Here is an 18,629-nt window from a genome sequence, read left to right on the forward strand (position 1 = left end):
TTTTTATTTTAATTTTGCTAAATATCAACAGTAATCCTAGCAATGATTCTCCTGCAAGATAGTCGAATTTTTAAATGAAAAAACTGGGCCTGAGTGTTTTTCCTAGGTATATTGTGGAATCCTTGGCTTTTAGATCCTGTTATAAAAAATGCTGAAAAACAGTATATATTTTAAAAAGGATGAGGAGACAATATATTGGAGAAAGTTTCTTATATGTGGAATGTGTCTTGACTACAGAGAGCTGTTGGTATTTCTACATGAGGGATTTAATTCATAATATAAGTGTTTCCTATGGCTTAGATTTTATTCTTGGCTCTGACATTTACTACCTGAACTTGGGCAAGTCCTATTCAATATACTTCTCAGTTTATTCATCTGTAAGATGAAGAACTTAAAAACTCATAGAATTCCAATGGAGATTGAATAAATGATGATTTAGGAGAAGAAAGACAAAAATTCTTGAGTTTACTTTTTCTTAACTTAATTATTTGAGAAATACAAACATTAAGATCTTCCACTCCTTTGCCTACTCAGCTGGACAGGCTTGAAGAAAAACAAAGAGAAACTTATCGGCGCATGTTGGAACAGCTTCTATTAGCAGAAAAGTGCCACAGGCGCACTGTTTATGAGCTAGAAAACGAGAAGCACAAGCATACAGATTACATGAACAAAAGTGATGACTTCACCAACCTCCTGGAGCAGGAACGTGAAAGGTAACTCTTTGTCCCCCTTTCTCACATGACAATTGGATCCATTTCTAAGGTTCTGAAAAATGTGGAATCAAATAGTTTTTGAATGGCAATTTTAGTAAGTCACTTTAATGCTACTTTTACCTGTTGGTTCCTTCTATATATGGACACTATCCCTCCCAAAGGCACTTGTAATCATAGGACATGAGTGTAAACTACTGCCTCCCCTGGAATAAGGAGAGGTCTATTTCAGTGATGATTATGTGTTATATGTATAGTTGGGGAAATGCCCTGCCAATACAAACTATCCACAAAGATAGTGATAAAAAATTATATGGTTAGAAAAGACCCTTAGAGGACATCAATTTGAGTTAGATTTTTAAGGCTTTTGAATTTATTATATATCAGTTGAAATGATATTTTTTTCTTCTTCTATGCATAGAAATCTAATGAGTGAAAATAGCATTATCTTAAATTTATTGAGAAATTGTTTCTTTAAAAACTTTAGAAGGACTCTATTGCTTCCTAAGGACAATCAAGGCAACATGGCAACTTATTACTTCACTGAATAGAAAGTATTTAATTGTGATCCTGAATCAAAACTACCCACTTAATTTTCCACAATTTGTTAAACTCATGGAAGTTCTTGACCTTTATTTCCATTACTAGCAGGTATTCTCCAAGAAGTAGTGAAGATTTCTATCTTGACCTCATTTGAAGCAGTTGCCTATAACATGAGAAGTTCTTACTTTGGGGGGCATGTGTCAAGGACTCCTTTGACAATTCAATGAAGCCTATAGATCATTTCTCAGAATAACACTTTTTTTTTAAATAAAGTAAAATACAAAGGAAGTCATTTATATTGAAATATAATTCTCAACATATAAAAACAAGTTTAAAATGTTATATATTGAACAGAACATCTAATAACTAAAATATTTTTGAAATCATAATGAGCATGAAGGGAATTTTGAGTTATTTGTAAAAACTGTTTTGTGTTATGAAAATACCTGAAATTTCTGTTAATGACAAAGACAATGACATTTCTAACACAATGATGATTTTGTTGCCTACATTCATTATTGAGATAAATTTCACTTAGGAATTAGTGAAAATAAATGTCTAATTTTTGTTTCCCATCTAAATTCATGGTTTCCCTAAAATCTACCAATGGACTTTAAGTTAACAATTTCTACTTTTTTCTACACCACATAAGCTTACAAGATATGAAAGTAGCAAGAATCCACCTTTGCTTTTCCCATTAAAATCATCAGACTTGGGTAAGTGACATGTGAAGGCAGAGAAAAAATTGACAAACATGATAGCTGCATCGCTGATTGTGATTTTTAAAAAATTGATCTGGGGCAGGATTAGAGATGGGCAAATATTGTTTTTGACACACATACAAAAAGAAGATGGAGTTTTCAAATTATAGGCAAATTAATTTGACTTCAATTCCTGACCTAGTTTTAAACAGAACTATTAAGTGGATTTAAGAAAAAAAAATTATTTTCAGATCCAAATTCTCTCTCACTATATCCTTTCACTCTTTGAGAAGGCAAGAAATATAATATTCAGTGTACATATGAAATCATCAAAAACATATTTCCACATTAGTTATGTTGCAAGAAAAAAGTGCAAGAGAAATAAAGTGGAAAAATATGCTTCAATCTGCAATCAGTATTCATTAGTTTTCTCTCTGGAAATGGCACTTTTTAGCAAGAGTCTTTTGGCATTATCATGGATCATTGTAATGATAAGAGTAGCCAAGTCTCTCACAGTAAATTACTTTTATACTATTGCTGTTACTGTGTATATAGTGTTCTGGTTCTACTTATTTTGTATCAAATCAAATAAGTCTTCTCAAATTTTTTTGAAACCTTTCCCTTCATCATTCCTTACAAAATAATATTCTATCACAATCATATATCATAACTTGTTCAAATAGTCTCCATTTGATGGACATTTAAGGGGATGGTTTCTGAGCATTTTGAAAGGCAAAAGTGATTAGTGAGCACCAGAATGGGTTTATCAAGATTAGGCTATACAATACATTTTCTTTAGGGTTTCTTCCAGCTCTAAATATTATAAGTCAGGTAGTTCATATATAACATTTTCTGTTTACAGATGAAGGAATTGAGGCTTACAAATAAATGACCTGACCACCATTACAAGGCTAGTTGGTAGAAGATCTGGGAGTTAAAGTTAAGCCTTTTTTTTAGTATCTTCTCCCTAAAGATTGAAAAATGGGCATTAGGCATAATAGACATTGAAGGCTTTTTTTTTTTTTTTTTTAAAGGTGGGTAGGTCAGCCTTGACTGGCAAATCTCATTTCCTTTTTTTGACATGGTTATCTGACTGAAAAATCCAGAGAATGGATATATCAAACCTCGACTTCAGCAAAGGAACTTGTAAAGTTTCTTATGAGATATTTGTGGGCATGATGGAGAAATATGAGCAAGATGATGATAAGGTGAATTGGGTTCAGAATTGGTTAAGTAAACACAATTCAAGCCATAAACCGAAAGAAGAGTAATGATTAATAGATTAATAGAAGAAAGTCTCTAGTTGAGTACCCCATATTAGCCCTATTCTGTTTTAAAAATTTATTATTGACTTAGATTGGCATATTTATCAATTAAATTGAATTAGGACACAAAAATATCCTGAAAAGCTGGGAAAATGTGCCATTTTTAATAAGATGAAATTTAGTGATAGGAAGAGAAAATTGATTTGTGTTTGCAGAAAAGGTAGGAAAAAAGCATAACTTCAAAGAAATATGATCAAGATGATGAAGATATACTGAAGGAATTGAGAATGGATAAACTAAAGTAGAGAATTAAGGAAGGTGTGATAGCTGTTTTCAAGTTTTTTGAAGGCCTGTCATATTGAAGAGGGATTTGACATGTTCTTCTTTTCCAAGAACTGAGAGCAGTGGGTGGAAGTTGAAGAGAAGATTTCATTTCTTGTTAAGGTGATTCTTGGCTTAATTCTGAAATATACTGGGAGACAACTGTCACGTGGTTTAAAATACAAATAAGGAATCGGGAGTGATGCAGAGTCTGAGTCTGCCAGCAGGTGGTGGTCTGCTTGAGCTCTTCTTTCCAGCACCTGCCCATCTGTTGATGTTTAACATTCTAATAGGTTGCAATACCCCCGGTGGTTACTAAATGGGTCCTCAAAGATTGAGCTGTTCCTAGTTAATAGCCCTTTCACTTTTACTGTCACTGGATGAAAGCAGCTTCTCTGTTCCCTCCTTCAAGCTGCTTTTTAAAGTTCACATCTAAGCAATTTTTATTTGATCTGGATCTATTATTTCATTGAATAGAAAACACTAGGTGTGGAAACATTTTCAGTAAATGTAGATTAGCAACTATTCTGCAATTTATAGTCTTAGAGTGTTTCCTGGGGGTACCAAAGGATTAAATGGCTTCCCCAGGGTCATGTAACTAATTTGGATCAGAGATTTCACTTGAACTCATTTTACTGACTCCAAGGGTGATTCTTTAGCAGCTATTCTGCACTATATCTCAAGAGATTTCATAAAATTAATATTTTAGTAATGTTGATTAATGTTAAAATAATAATTATTTTGATTATCTTTATAATAACCTTGCAATTTGAAAGCATTCCAAGAAGCTGTTATTTAATCAGTTTGCAGAAAATCCTCCACTAAAGTATATTTGCTAAATAAGGCCTAGTAGTTACTAGAAACAGAGAAGTTAAGAAACTTGGCTAGTAAACCCTAGAACCAGAGGTGGGATTTTAACCCACATCTGTCTCTGGACATGAACAACACTATGCACCATGCATAACTATCTCTACAATATTGTATTAGATAAAATTATTCTTGCCCTTCCCAGGTCAACTGATATAAACCAAATGAGAACAGTGTTTTTTTTTTTTTCCTCTTTCATTCCTTTGGAATATCTTGTTCCCAATTTTTCTTCCCCCTGTAATTCCAAAGAATTTTGGCAAGAAGCACATGGGTTACTACATTTTGATATAAGTATAATTAAAAGTGAAACAAATGAGTTCTTCTCCCCTTATATATAAGCTACTTTATCTGTGCAAAGTATCTCTATTTTTCCCTTTTCCCTACTTTTACTTTTGTGCCAAGGGCTAATGGATTATGGAGGAGGGACAGAGATAGGCAGCTTTTCTTAAGACTTAAGCAGGTGATTTCAGAAAGGCCTGAAGAGACTTACTTGAACTAATGCTGAGCGAAATGAGCAGGACCAGGAGATCATTATATACTTCAACAACAATACTATATGATGATCAGTTCTGATGGACTTGGCCCTCTTCAATAATGAGATGAATCAAATCAGTTCCATTTGTTCAATAATGAATAGAACCAGCTATACCCAGTGAAAGAACTCTGGGAAATGCGTGTAAACCATTACATAGCATTCCCAATCCCTCTATTTTTGTCTGCCTGCATTTTTTATTTCCTTCACAAGTTACTTGTAAATCATTTCAAAGTCCGATTCTTCTTATGCAGCAAAATAACTGTATGGACATGTATACACATATTGTATTTAACATATACTTTAACATATTTAACATGTATTGGTCTACCTGCCATCTGGCAAAGGGGGTGGGAGGAAGGAGGGGAAAAATTGGAACAAAAGGTTTTGCAAGGGTCGATGCTGAAAAATTACCCATACATATGTCTTGTAAATAAAAAGCTATAATAAAGAAAAAAAAAAAAAAAAAGACTTAAGCAGGAATTAGCCACTCTGAGTCCTAAATCCTTTTGCACATATGCAGATGTGACCTACCTGGGTCCTGTGATTTCCAAACTTTCCTTTTTTGTGCTTCAGCCTAGTTTGTATCTAGGGTATAAACAACTATAATCATAAATCTCTCATATTTCAGCTCCCTTCGTAATGAGATTCTATAATTTAAGTCGCAATTAGTATAAATAATGACTTTCTAGAAATGTTCTTATGTATTCATATTTGTATTATTTGAAGTTATAATTATGTAAAATATGGTAATCATTTCTAGCACAATGGAAATATAAAAAGCAAATTCCAATAATGAGACTACTTTGGGGGAGTACTAATTGGGACCTAGATATAATTCTTTCCAAATTTTGCATGACACAAAAGCTTATTCATGTAAAGGTTAAAATACATTTTACTTAAGTGAGATTAAAATGAACAGAGAACAGAGCTAAAAGACCAAAGTTTCAGACCCTCTTTTGGACAATCAATCTGAAATCTCAATGCTGTTACTTAGACTACCACAGTTAAAATGAAATTACTGATATCAACTTTAATACTCACAGATAGTAGACCTAATGAGCTCTAAACACTCATTTCCCCCAACCAAGTCTCATGGGCCTAATATTTCCTATGTATAGCCAAAGATTGGTATTGATAGAGAAATGGTCCTTAAGAATTTGAGGGCCACAGTTAGTCTTTGCCTAGTGGGTTTGCGTCTCACTCTCTGAATGAAATACACTTAAATTCTTGCATGGACTTGTCAGTGATATTCTTTGCTGCTGTTCAGTTATTTTCAGTCTTGTCTGACTCTTTGTGGCTTCTTTTGGAGTTTTCTTGGCAAAAATAATGAAGTATTTGTCATTACCTTCTCCAGCTCATTTTACTGTTGAGCAAGCTGAGGCAAAAAGGAATGTGATTTGTCCAGGGTCATACAGCTAGTAAATAAATATCTGAGGTTAAATTTGATCTCAGCTGTCCCCGATTCAACCCCAGTCTTCTATCACTACTATCACCTAGTTGCCCCATTCAGTGTTCTAGTTGGCAGTCATCAGTCAACATCTATTTATTAAGTACCTACTATGGACTTGATACTCTGCAAGGTACTGGGGACACAAATTCTTTAAAAAAAAAAACAACAACAACAACAAAAAACGCAACCCTTTCTCTCAACAGGCTTATGTTATGGTATACATGCCATTTCAGAGACATTTTCAAACTTATTATCCTCTCTTTTCCAGTATTCTTCCTTATATGTGGTTTTCCCCTAAAAGAATATCAGTTCTTGGAAATGAGGCACTATCTTCCTTGTTTGTAATTGTAAACCTAGTTATTCAAAACCTGAAAAAGATCCTAGATTTAAAGAGCCAAGGTGGCCCACTGCATTCAGTCACATCCAATTGTCTTGACTTGCCACTTGACTCTGGAGGAAAGAACGGGGCTGATAACTTTGCATATCTTTGTCTCACTTAAATCCAATTCATTTGCAAATGAAGACACCACCCTCCAGATGTCACTGGTCACCTTTGAGAATGAAAGACAAACAACAACAGTCCTTATGTCTTTCATATAGTAAACTAACTTAAAAAAAATTATTAATTTATTCATTCACCTCAGGTCATATCACTAAGTCACATCACAAATTAGGTGACAAAAATGGGTTATATCCCAAGTCCCTTTACTCCTACTCCAGTATTCTTAACATATTTCAACGACTTTTCAAATTTCCTGATTTCCTCCTCTTGGGTATTCTTTCGGTTCGGTTCTTAAAGATTATATACCCTTCATTTTACAGCAGACAGATGAGAATTATGCAGATGCTTTCCTGATTATTGAGAGAGAAAAAATTCACCAACTGGTGACCAGCCTTCTGATAACAGGCCTTCATCATCTTGGGACTGAGTCCATCATTAGTCATATACTTAAATTTTTTCCACTTCGATGGGATCTGCTAGAAACTTGGTTCTGCTTTTGAGATTTTAGGGTCATGAGAATACTGATGATAAAGCACTGATGGAAAGCTCTGCAAATTAAAATTTAGTAAACTTGTATTAAATGCTTACTTTAGCATCATGAATTTGAGCTGGAAGGGACCTTAGAGTTCATTAAGTTCCACTCTCTCATTTTATAGATGAGAAAACTAAACTCCAGGAACTAAACCCAGAGAGATTAAGCAACTTTCCAGAAGTCATACAGAAGTAAGTGTCTGAAGGGGGATTTTCATCCAGAACTCCTGATTCTGAGTGCTATTCTTTGTTCACTACACTATATTACCTCTATAATTAGAAGGAGTTGTGTGTAATTTGAGAGAAGTCACCTACTCTGATCAGGGAGAGCTTCCTGGAGGAGGTGTTATTTGAGTGGGGCTTTAATATAGAGACCCACATTCAAAAGGACTTTCTTAGAAAGCTCCTCTACTACTTCATTATTGTTATTATTAATTAACTTTATAATTTGTTATCTATTTCATCTTGATCCCTGTTCAATGGCATTACACATCTTTGCTGCTTAATAAAATGTAATTAGTTCTGTCCCATATCTTGCATTCCTAAACTATCCAAAGTTTAACTTGAGTATTTAAACATTTATTTCCCTGTAATTTCAGGGAACAAGTACATCTCATCTCATCATGGGCAGTTAGCCTAAGCTCCCAGAGCTAGTGCAGCATTTAGCATTTTTTTTTCATCAAAGGTCAAGGGAGGCCTTTGTGCTGCCCTTTTAAAACTGTGCCCTGGGAACAATCTATGTTAAGACCTTTTTGTGAGGTATGTGGTTATAATTAGATCTACTTATAGGAGCTGGCAGGAATCTGGTTCAGGCTCTTTCTTTCCCTATTCATGCAAAATTATCTCCCCTTTTTCTCCCTTATCCCAACACCCCCAGCAAGGAATGTTATTTGGCTAGTTTCTTGGTGTTCTGTGATAATACATTCCTCTCTGTTTCAGTCATCCTGGCATCCAGAGACTCCTAGCTGCTCCTCTGGTGATGTAATTCTGTGACCTGTATCACCTGCAAAGCCAGCCTGAAAAGAATAACAAGACGGGCCCTTTCTAAGTAGAGGGGCTTGGAGCTTCCAAAATTCCCCATTTTTTGTATTCTTCTTTTCTTATGAAGCCGTCTCCCCTTTCTTCTTAAAAGTCTCTTTCCTCAGGAAGTATGTTTCTTTGTTTTTCTGGTCTCTGGACCAGGATAAAGGAAGGAAGAGTAAGAAGTAAGATTCTAGATAAGCTGGTACCTTTTGTACTTTATAGCAATCTAGATCTTCCCAAGAGGAAAGCTTTTCACTTGGAGTCAGGTCACAAGTATTTACAAAAATTAATGAATAATTGAAGCCTGGCAATTTTCCCCAAACTCATAGAACTGATTGTCCTTACTCCAAGGTTACTTCTATTTTAGATGTTTAATGTATGTAAGAAAATAATCCATTCAATCCAAGGCAATCCCAATAGACTTTGGGTAAAAAATGCTATCTGCGTCCAGAAAAAGAACTATGGAGATTGACTGTAAATCAACACATGCTATGTTCACTTCTTTTTTCTGTTTTATTTTTTTTCTCTCCTATGGTTTTTTTCCTTTTTGTTCTGATTTTTCTCTCTCAACATGATTCATAAAGCAATGTGCATTATAAATAAATACATAAATTTAAATTTTTAAAAAAAGGAAATAATCTACTTAGAACTACCTGAATTCATCTCTTTGCTTATGATATTATATAAGATTTCCTGATTTTGTACGGTTAAAATGCAAATAGGTGGTACAGTCACTAGAAACCTGGCCTGGCTTTGTAATGCTGGAGAAACTGAGGCAAAATAGAGATTAGGGAGTATTTAATAATTTATTTAAAAGGGAAAGATTTACTGGGACCAAATGGATCTAAGGTTAGGTCCCAGGGCTGAATGAGACTATTGTCTCCAAGAATCCAGCAAACAATGTGAGTTCTCAATGACATATATACATATGGCTCAGACTCAGGGGGTAGACTGAGGTAGGGACAGAGTCAGGGTGCTGAGAGTGGGAATGGGACTCTGACCGGCTCAGGTGAGTCACCAGAGATGGTTTGACATAATGGGGGAAGGAACCCCAGAGGTGGGGAGAAGCATCTTGATAAGACAGTATCTGATATTCTGATAGCTTGGGATGGGGAGAGATATTCTGAAATTCTAAAATATAAGATCTTTTATCCTTATCAAATATTCTGATTAAGAAGAAGGAGTGGTTTTGCAAGACTGAGCAGAACAATTACAAACTGAAACAGAACAATTAGGGAAACTGAGTCAGGAACAATAAAAGAGAACTGTGGCATAACAGCCTGGAGTAAGAAATATCTGAATTCAAATCCAGTTTAAGACACTTATAAGCTGGGTGAATTTAGGCAAGTCACTTAACCATGTTTGCTTCAGGTGTCTCATCTGTAAAATGAGTTAGAAAAGGAAATAGCAAACCACTCCAATATCTTTGCCAAGAGAACCCCCAAAGGGTCAGGAAGAGTTAGACATGACTGAAAAACAGACTAAACAACCAAAAAAAAAAAAAAAAAAGGAAAATAAAGTGGAAACTGAAGTAGGAAATATATAGAAACATAGAGCTAGAACTGAAAGAGGTCATCTCATTCAACCCTGTCATTTTACAGATGAGGAAACTGAGAAGCAGAATTTTTTTTTAAGGATTTGCCCAAGGTCCTGTAAATAGTGAGAGTCAGATACAAGATTTTAGTCATGGCCCATGATCACAAGTTCAGCACTCTTTCTATTGTATTATATTTACTCCTAATTGATGTTGATATCTCTTTGACAAATAGTTCTAATATATCTAATTAAAATTGATCACTTGAAATCTTTTGATCCCGTCAGATAAATCCCAAGCTTAGGACAGCCTGATACATTTAATCCTCCTTTTATTTCTGGTTTCTTTCTATCATTGGCTGATTTCCATGTTATTCTGTCCAAACAATGAGAAACAGAATGTGAAGAACTAACAATGTGGATGTTCTGAGAATAAAGAATCAGAGGCTCTTTGGACTAATAAGGATGTAAGGTCCTAGCAATGACCAAAATCAGAATCTATCTTCTGATTTATAGGAATTGTTCAATTCATCCTATATATTAACTTTTCTTTTTTTTCCGCTTACTGATACATGTGACCTCATTGGTTCATCTGTTTGGGGAATAGTGGGATGAGAGAGTGTGTACTGTAGAGCAATGATGTCAAACTCAAAGAGAAACAGGAGTCAGTGAATCATACTTAGTCACTTGGTCACTTAGTCACTTGGAAAAGCATATAGTAATATTATCTATGTCTTATTACACTTAGATTTATTTTTCAGTTACATTTTAATCTGCTTTCAGTTGTGGCCTAGTAGGTAATAACTTTGATAAATTTATTGTGGAGGACAGAGTATAAGCCTTGTCACTTTACAGCTTTCAGTCTTTGGCAACTCTCTAAGATTTATCTTAGGGGAGTCACAGATCTTGGACAAATAATGTTCTCAATTTAAAGAAAAAAACAAATTGTCACTCAAGAGAGTGCATTCATTAACTATTATGGAACCAAACATGAATAAAGCATGATTTTAATATATTTCATTACATTAATTAAGATGGGGAGGTCTCATGGCATAGCAAGTACCTCGTGACCCTCGGAGTCAGGAATATCTGTATTCAAGTTCTGCTTTTGATACATATTGGCTGTATGACCTTAGACAAGTCATTAAATCTCTTAGTACCCTAGATCAGGGCTAAACACAACCCCTTTTTGCCTATGAAATTTCTGCTTGACTCCATTTCAAATCTTAGCCAAAGTGTTTCTGACAGCATTTGTATATATACAGTGGAAAGTATACTGTATGTTCAAAACCAAGACTTCAGTGAAGTCTTGTGATAACAACATGTCCAACAACTGCCATAAAAACCTCAGGTTCATTACATGTTTGATTTTGTATTAATGTTTGGTCATTGCTTTTCAAAACCTTTTACTATTGCCAAATTTTTGTGATTCCCCACCCCCCACCCCCATTCAACCTCATATAGGTTGCAACACACAGTTTAAGAAACTTTTCCCTAAGCCAGTGGTTCTCAAACTTTTGTTTTCAGTATCTTTATCCTATTAAAAATCATTGAGGATCTTTCCAAAGTGTTTTTGTTTATCTGGGTTATATTTATAGACATTTACCATATTGGAAATAAAAACTATTTTTTTAATTTGTAGACCTTCTAAAAGGGTTTCAGAGATTCCCAGGATTCTCCAGGGGTCCTCAAACTTTTTAAATAGGGGGCCAGTTCACTGTCCCTCAGACTGTTGGAGGGCCGGACTATAGTAAAAACAAAAACTTTGTTTGGTGGGCCTTTAAATAAAGAAACTTCATAGCCTTGGATGAGGGGGATAAACATCTTCAGCTGCTGCATCTGGCCTGTGGGCTGTAGTTTGAGGACCCCTGATTCTAGACCATACTTTGAGAACCACTGCTCTAAGCCATATTTTTTTTTTTTGGTCTCAGGACCTCTTTATGCTCTTAAAAATGATTGAGGACTTTCCAAAGGGCTTTTATCTACATGGGTTATATCTACCAGGATTTTCTTTGATACCCAAACTCCGAGTTAACCTAAGGGATATGGAAAGAATTGGAGTTCTGGCCTTGTGACTTGCCTCTACACAGTACTGACAGTCAAAGCCATTAAGTCTGCATCTCAGTAGGTTTGACTGCCTGGAAGAAGAGCTAGACCAGGTACCAGAGAGGGTAGGAATTATCTTTTCCTCTTTCACTCATGATTTGTCCATAGAGAGTGAGGCTCTTGGAGGAGGAGAGTAGTGATAGATTAAAGTACTACTTTAGTACTTAGGAGGGGCCACGCCTTCCTAAAGATAACTATTGCCTCTGTATCCCTCCATTTGTCTTTCACCCTTTCTCACTTTAAAATTTCCTGAGAACTAGAACTTGGATTATATTTGAAAGGATGGTAGACTATCTTACATGAGCAGAAAGGAAACAGTTCTGGGATACTAGGCATTTTCATGGGTCATGCTGGCCACATAAGGGAAAATGCCACCTCATATTTCAACAGCTTCATTCAAAGAGCATTAGATGGGAAATTAGGAAAAATGAATTCTAGTCAGTGCTCTGATGTTAACTCTTTCAGCACATTTCCCCAAAGCATCCATGCTATATATTTATTGTAAAGGTACTACTACTACACCCCTACCCACCAGTTGGTCATTGGAAGGATGATGGTACTCTCAACAGAAATAGGGAAATTTGGAAGAAGGTGAATTTTGGGGAAAAGACAATGGGTTCTATTCTCATTCTGTATCTCTAGTCCATCACCTTTCTGCCAAGAAGTGGAACCATGCTACATCATCAGTCGTTTATCATTATTCTTCATTGCATTGACTCAAATCTTTTAAGTTATATATAAATTATTCTGTGGTTCTGTTCATTTTATTATGCAACAAGTTATGTAAGTCTCGGGCTTTTCTGAATCAAACATTTCTGTTACATTTTGCATATTACATAGATTCATGCATATATTTTAATAAGTTACTTAATGGTGTTTGTCTCAGATTCCTCATCTACAAAATGAATTGAAAAGGAAATGGCAAATCACTCCAATATCTACCCCAAGAAAACTTCAAAGGGAGTCATGAAGACTCAACAACAATAATATATATAGAAAATATATAACAATAACAACATATGGGGGGAAATTGAAGAATTGAATGAGAAAGGAGGGATCATTATTGGGATAAAATGCTAGAGAAGACGGGAGGAGATGGGCTGAAAATATGAGGAATTGACTTGGGCAAGAAGAAGGATTTTCTCTTTATCAGAAACTAGTAGAAAAGAAGAAAAAATTCAAGGTGGGGAGTGTGGTATGAAAGGAAGAGAAAAGAGGAACCATAAAGAATAGTCTGAATTTTCTCTGTAAAATTATGGGGAGCTCCTCAGTAAGGAGAATTAGGCACTTACTTGAGAAGATTCTTAACTTACTTTTTATTTAAGTATGAAGTAACTAGTATTGTTAACCTGAGTTTTTTTTTTTTCTTTGAACTCAGATTAACAATACTGGTCATCCTTTTTGGAGATATTTTGGAGAATACAAGCCCCTTGAAAGTAGGGACTGTTTTTGTTTTCTGTCATGGAGTTTAGAAGACCTAGTAGAGTGCTTTGCACATGATAAGGGCTTAATGGCATGGTAAATGCCACTAAAAAGGATTGCAAAACATTTAGTGAAAAACAGTCCTACAAATTGCTAAAGAAGGGGCAACTAGATGGTGCAGTGAGTAGAACGGCAGGTCTGAAGTCAGGAGGACCTGAGTTCAAATTTGACCTCAGAACTTAGTATTTATTAGCTGTGTTACCCTGGGCAAGTCACAAATCCAATTGCCTCTCAAACAAACAAATTTTAAAAATGAACTGCTTTCTTTAACAATTGCTAAAGAGTCCTGGAGTAAAAGTAAGCAGTAACTATGAAAAATTAATGGAGACTTAATTTAATAAGTATTCACTGACCCCTACATTGTGCCTAGTACTGTGATAGATTTACTGTTAGTGCCATTAAAGAAACAACCCATTTCTGTGCCAAAGCAGAAGAAAAAATATGGTACAGGAAGGCTCAATGACTTGCTCAGGACTACATAGAAATTTAATAACAGAATGAGTTTTAGAACTCATAACCTTTTGTTTTTAGACTTCCACTTGGTCATGGAGTGATGTTAACCCCTGGCAGGGAGTCACAGCCCTTTAATAGAGGAACTTGGCTAGGAGGGAAGAACAGACTGGGAACTTGAATTCAAGGGGATACTGACAAAGCTGTTGGAAATATTAAAATCCAGAAGGAATATATTTTGTTGTGGATTTTCTGTTAGAACTCCTATGTTAAACTTCAAGGATTTTCCTTCTAAAAGTAGCAATATTTTCTAAAATGTATTCGCTTAAAAGACCTAAGACTATTAGTTTTAATTATCTCCCAAGATTGGTTTGATTTAAAAAAGAATGAATTTCTTGCCTACTGCGTCGGGTCCCTTTCTTGGTGGTATTTTCTTAAAAATATCTCATCTTTGTTCTGGATTCTAGGGATTTACTTTCTCTACAGAGTTAGGGTTTTCTATTTGTATTTCGATCTGGGTCTTTTTTTGGGCCATGGTCTAATTAGACCACCTCATAAGATACTACCTTTTACATTCTTTGATTTTTATGAAGAAAAATGATTTAGTATTTAGAAACCTTGAATTTTCAAATGAGAGCAAAGCATTAAATTTGGAATAAAAAGAAACTATTTTGAATAGTAATGCATGACTTTTGTACATGCTTTTGGTAGAATGTCTTTCTCAGTTAGGAAAGAGCATAGTAATATATTATGAAAAGAGAGAGAGAAACTTTTATGAGAAGTCAAATATTTGCTAAATGTATGTATCCTTTGGGGGGAAGGATGGATGACATCATGCTTTTGTTGAAGTTGTTTTTCTCTCTGTACTTCTATAGCTTTGTGTAGCCATAAATGTTAATAATGCTTTAAAAAAGAAGATACATGGCATATTTTATAACCTGAAAAAACCCAAAAATTTAAATGCAGCTTGGAATGACTGTAAGAGAGGCCAAGGGAATAATGAAAAATTTCCCCCCAAAACAGCTGCAAGAAATAAGTTGCTTTAACTAAGAATGAATGGGAACAATGATAATTGTTTAAACAAATTGGTCAAATGAAGGTATTTGAAATGTGTGTGTGTGTGTGTGTGTGTGTGTGTGTGTGTTGTAAAAATGGCATTCATTATCTGGAGGAAAATGAGATCAGCTTTCTCAAACTATTTGTGGTTTAAAACCTTTAGCATATATGAGCAGGTCTGTGTATCCAAACAGACCTATAAATTGCATTTGAGTATTCCCAAATAGACAAAAAATACCTCCAATAAATTTAAGTGTGTGAATGGGAAAGATAGCCAGCTTTTGGAGCTTGATTTGATGTGAGATTTTTTTTTAAAGGCTTGCAGTGAAGGTCTTTAAAATAACTGAGAAACAATTTGTATTTAGGATACCAGAAGTAATACTTTTTATAGAGTACTACAAGTAAATTTGCACTCAGTAAACCATAGGTACAAGAGTAACAATGTTGACAGACACATGGGCAAGAAAATTGTTTTAAGCTATGAAATCCCAGACTTTCAGTTCTTCAATAGTTAGTGGGTTTTTAAATGAATAATAATCTGCAATTAATACATTCTTCCGTCTGTGAATACAAAGTCAGAAAAATCTTCTGTTGCTTTTTTCTGGTTGTATATGTGGGTGAAAAGTTTAAAAAGAATTCTATCAATCTCGTGACTTTTTTGTCTTCACAATTCTAAACAAGTTGGATTGATTTTTCTCAGCAAATGGACCAGCTATTTTGATATTGTGATGCTGGACAAAAACTGAAAAATAATAGGTGAGATTGTCCTGCTGGGAAGAACACTATCAAGGGGTACTGCTCAAGACTGGAAGCCATTTGTCACTCAATTATGGAGCATATGAATGCTGCCCACGCACAATTCAATATGCTAACAAAAAGTGAGGATGTGAAAGGACTGGAAGTGTGCAGTCTCTGAGGCCTCCCTGGTAAATAGCTGAACCAGTTCTCTCCTCTGACTTTTTTTTTAAGAGGAGAAGAGAGCACTTGAATTTGCATTACAAATACTAAGCTCAAGAGTGGGAGGCTGGAACTTGTGAATGTGGTGCTCTTAGTGTGTTTAGAGACTGCTCTTATCAGCCTCCTTGACAGAGGGTTATGCTTTGTTCAAGAATGCTGGTGTTTGGAAAGACCTCAATGGGGGTGAAAAGTTTGAACAGAAAAGGGTAAGCAAAGGTTGAGTCCCTCATGTTCAAGGCAGGACAATTTGGGCGATGTATTAAAAAAATCTTTTAAAATCATGTTCAGTTTTTGAGTGTCATTTTAAAAAATTATTTCAGAGGTCAAGATTCACCTAGTCAATCCATTTGTTTTAGGTCCAAGTGTACTTTTTCTTAAAGTTTTTCTTTACTTTTTCTGTGATAGAATAAAAGAGACACCGGATTTAGAATTGAGTCCCAGTCATTCTATTTGTCTAGTTTTCAACTCTAGGAACATCACATCGCTTTTCTAAGGCATAGTTTCCTTATCTGCAAAATGAAGATAATAAATAAGATTTATATTACCTCTCTACAAATCTAGTCACTATAAAGAGTAGCTGAATTGTAGAAATTTAAGGGCATCCACTCTTATTTTCTTTAGGAAGAGACTCAAATCAGGAATTGCCTAATTCCTTCAGTTTGCTTGGATATTGTTGTTGTTGTTGGGTTTTTTGCCCATCACAAAAAGAACTGCTGTGGATATTTTCGTACCCATAAGTCCTTTCTCTCTTTCTCTACTATTTTTGAGTTATATGCCTAACAGGGGTATAGATGGCTTAAATAGATGTACACAGTTTAATATTTTATTTTTTTGGCAAAGTTCCAAATTGTTTTCCAGAATGGCTAGACCAGTTCACAGTTCCATCAGTGTTTTTCACATTTTCACATGGTCCAACCAGCAGTTTTCATTTTTCATTTTTGTCAACTTTGCCAATTTGATGGTGTGATATAGAACTTCAGATTTTTTTTCAAATTGTTATTCCCTTAATTGTTAGTAGCAGGTAAATGACACAGTGGGCAGAGTGCCTAGCAGGAAGTCAGGAGGACTCATCTATCTAAGTTCAATTTTGATCTCAGACATTTACTAAGTTATGATCTTGGGCAAGTCCCTTAACTCTGTTTGCCTTGGTTCCCCATCTATAAAATGACCTGGAGAAGAAAATGGTAAAACCATTGCAGTATCTTTGCTAAGAAAACCCTAAATGAGATCACGAAGAGCTGGATATAACTGAAAAGATTGAATAAAAATTATTAGTAATTAAATTTTTTTCACATCGCTGTTGATAACTTACTGATTTCTTCTTCTGAAAATTCTTTTTCACTAATTTTGACGATTTATCATTCAGAGAATAACTTTTTTCTTTTTTTATAGCTTTTTATATACAAAACATATGCATGGGTAATTTTTCAACATTGACCCTTGCAAAAACTTCTGTTTCAACTTTTCCCCTTCTTCCTTCCACCCTTTCCCCTAGATAGCAGGTAGTCCCATACATGTTAAATATGTTAAAGTATATGTTAAATACAATATGTGTATACATACATGTATACATATACAGTTATCTTGCTGTACAAAAAAGATCAGATTTAGAAAGAAGGTAAAAATAACCTGAGAAGAAAAAACAAAAATGCAAGCAAACAGTAACGGAAAGAATGGAAATGCTATGTTGTGGCTCATATTCATTTCCAAGTGTTCTTTCTCTGGGTGTAGCTGGTTCTGTTCATTACTGATCAATTGGAACTGATTTGGTTGATCTCATTGCTGAGGATGGCCATGTCCATCAGAATTGATCATCACATAGTATTGTTGTTAAAGTGTATAATGATCTCCTGGTTCTGCTCTTAGCACTTAGCAACAGTTCATGCAAGTCTCTTCAAGCCTCTCTGTATTCATCCTGCTGGTCATTTCTTATAGAACAATAATATCCATAACATTCATATAGCACAACTTATTCAGCCATTCTCCAATTGGTGGGCATCCATTCAATTTCCAGTTTCTAGCTGAAAAGGGCTGCCACAAACATTTTTGCACAAACAGGTCCCTTTCCCTCCTTTAAGATCTCTTTGGGATATAAGCCCAGTAGTAACACTGCTGGATCAAAGGGTATGCACAGTTTGATAACTTTTTGAGTATAGTTCCAAATTGCTCTCCAGAATGGTTGGATCCATTCACAACTCCACTAACAATGCATCAGTGTTCCAGTTTTCCCACATCTCTTCCAACATTCATTATTATCTTTTCCTGTCATCTTAGCCAATCTGAGAGGTCTATAGTCAGAGAATAACTTTTTATTTTTATAAATTTGAACAAGTTTCACATATATTTTAGAAATAAGACATTTATCAGAGAAACTTGTTTTATAGTATTTTATTTTACAAATACATGCAAAGATAGTTTTCAACCTTTACCGTGCAAAATCTTGTATTCCAAATTTTTCTCCTTCTCTTCCCCTCCCTCCTCAAGACAGTAAGCTATCTGATAAAGGTTAAACATGTGTAATTCTTCACATTTATTTTTGTATTCATTAAGCTGCACAAAAATATCAGATCAAAAGGGAAAAAAAACACAAGAAGAGG

At 34.9% G+C, this 18,629-nt stretch overlaps 1 protein-coding gene across 5 annotated transcripts in view; it reads left to right on the forward strand.

Annotated features, from left to right (window-relative positions):
* Positions 1-18,629, forward strand: part of FILIP1 (filamin A interacting protein 1) — a 311,913-nt gene that overhangs the window by 216,554 nt on the left and 76,730 nt on the right. For all 5 annotated transcript variants that reach the window (XM_031964617.1, XM_031964616.1, XM_031964615.1 and 2 more), the window contains one exon: positions 535-713. In XM_031964617.1, the coding sequence (XP_031820477.1) occupies positions 535-713 (179 nt within the window). The remainder of the gene's footprint in view (positions 1-534; positions 714-18,629) is intronic.

Source organism: Sarcophilus harrisii, chromosome 4 (assembly GCF_902635505.1).
Source record: "Sarcophilus harrisii chromosome 4, mSarHar1.11, whole genome shotgun sequence".
In the NCBI taxonomy this organism is placed as follows: Eukaryota; Metazoa; Chordata; class Mammalia; order Dasyuromorphia; family Dasyuridae; genus Sarcophilus; species Sarcophilus harrisii.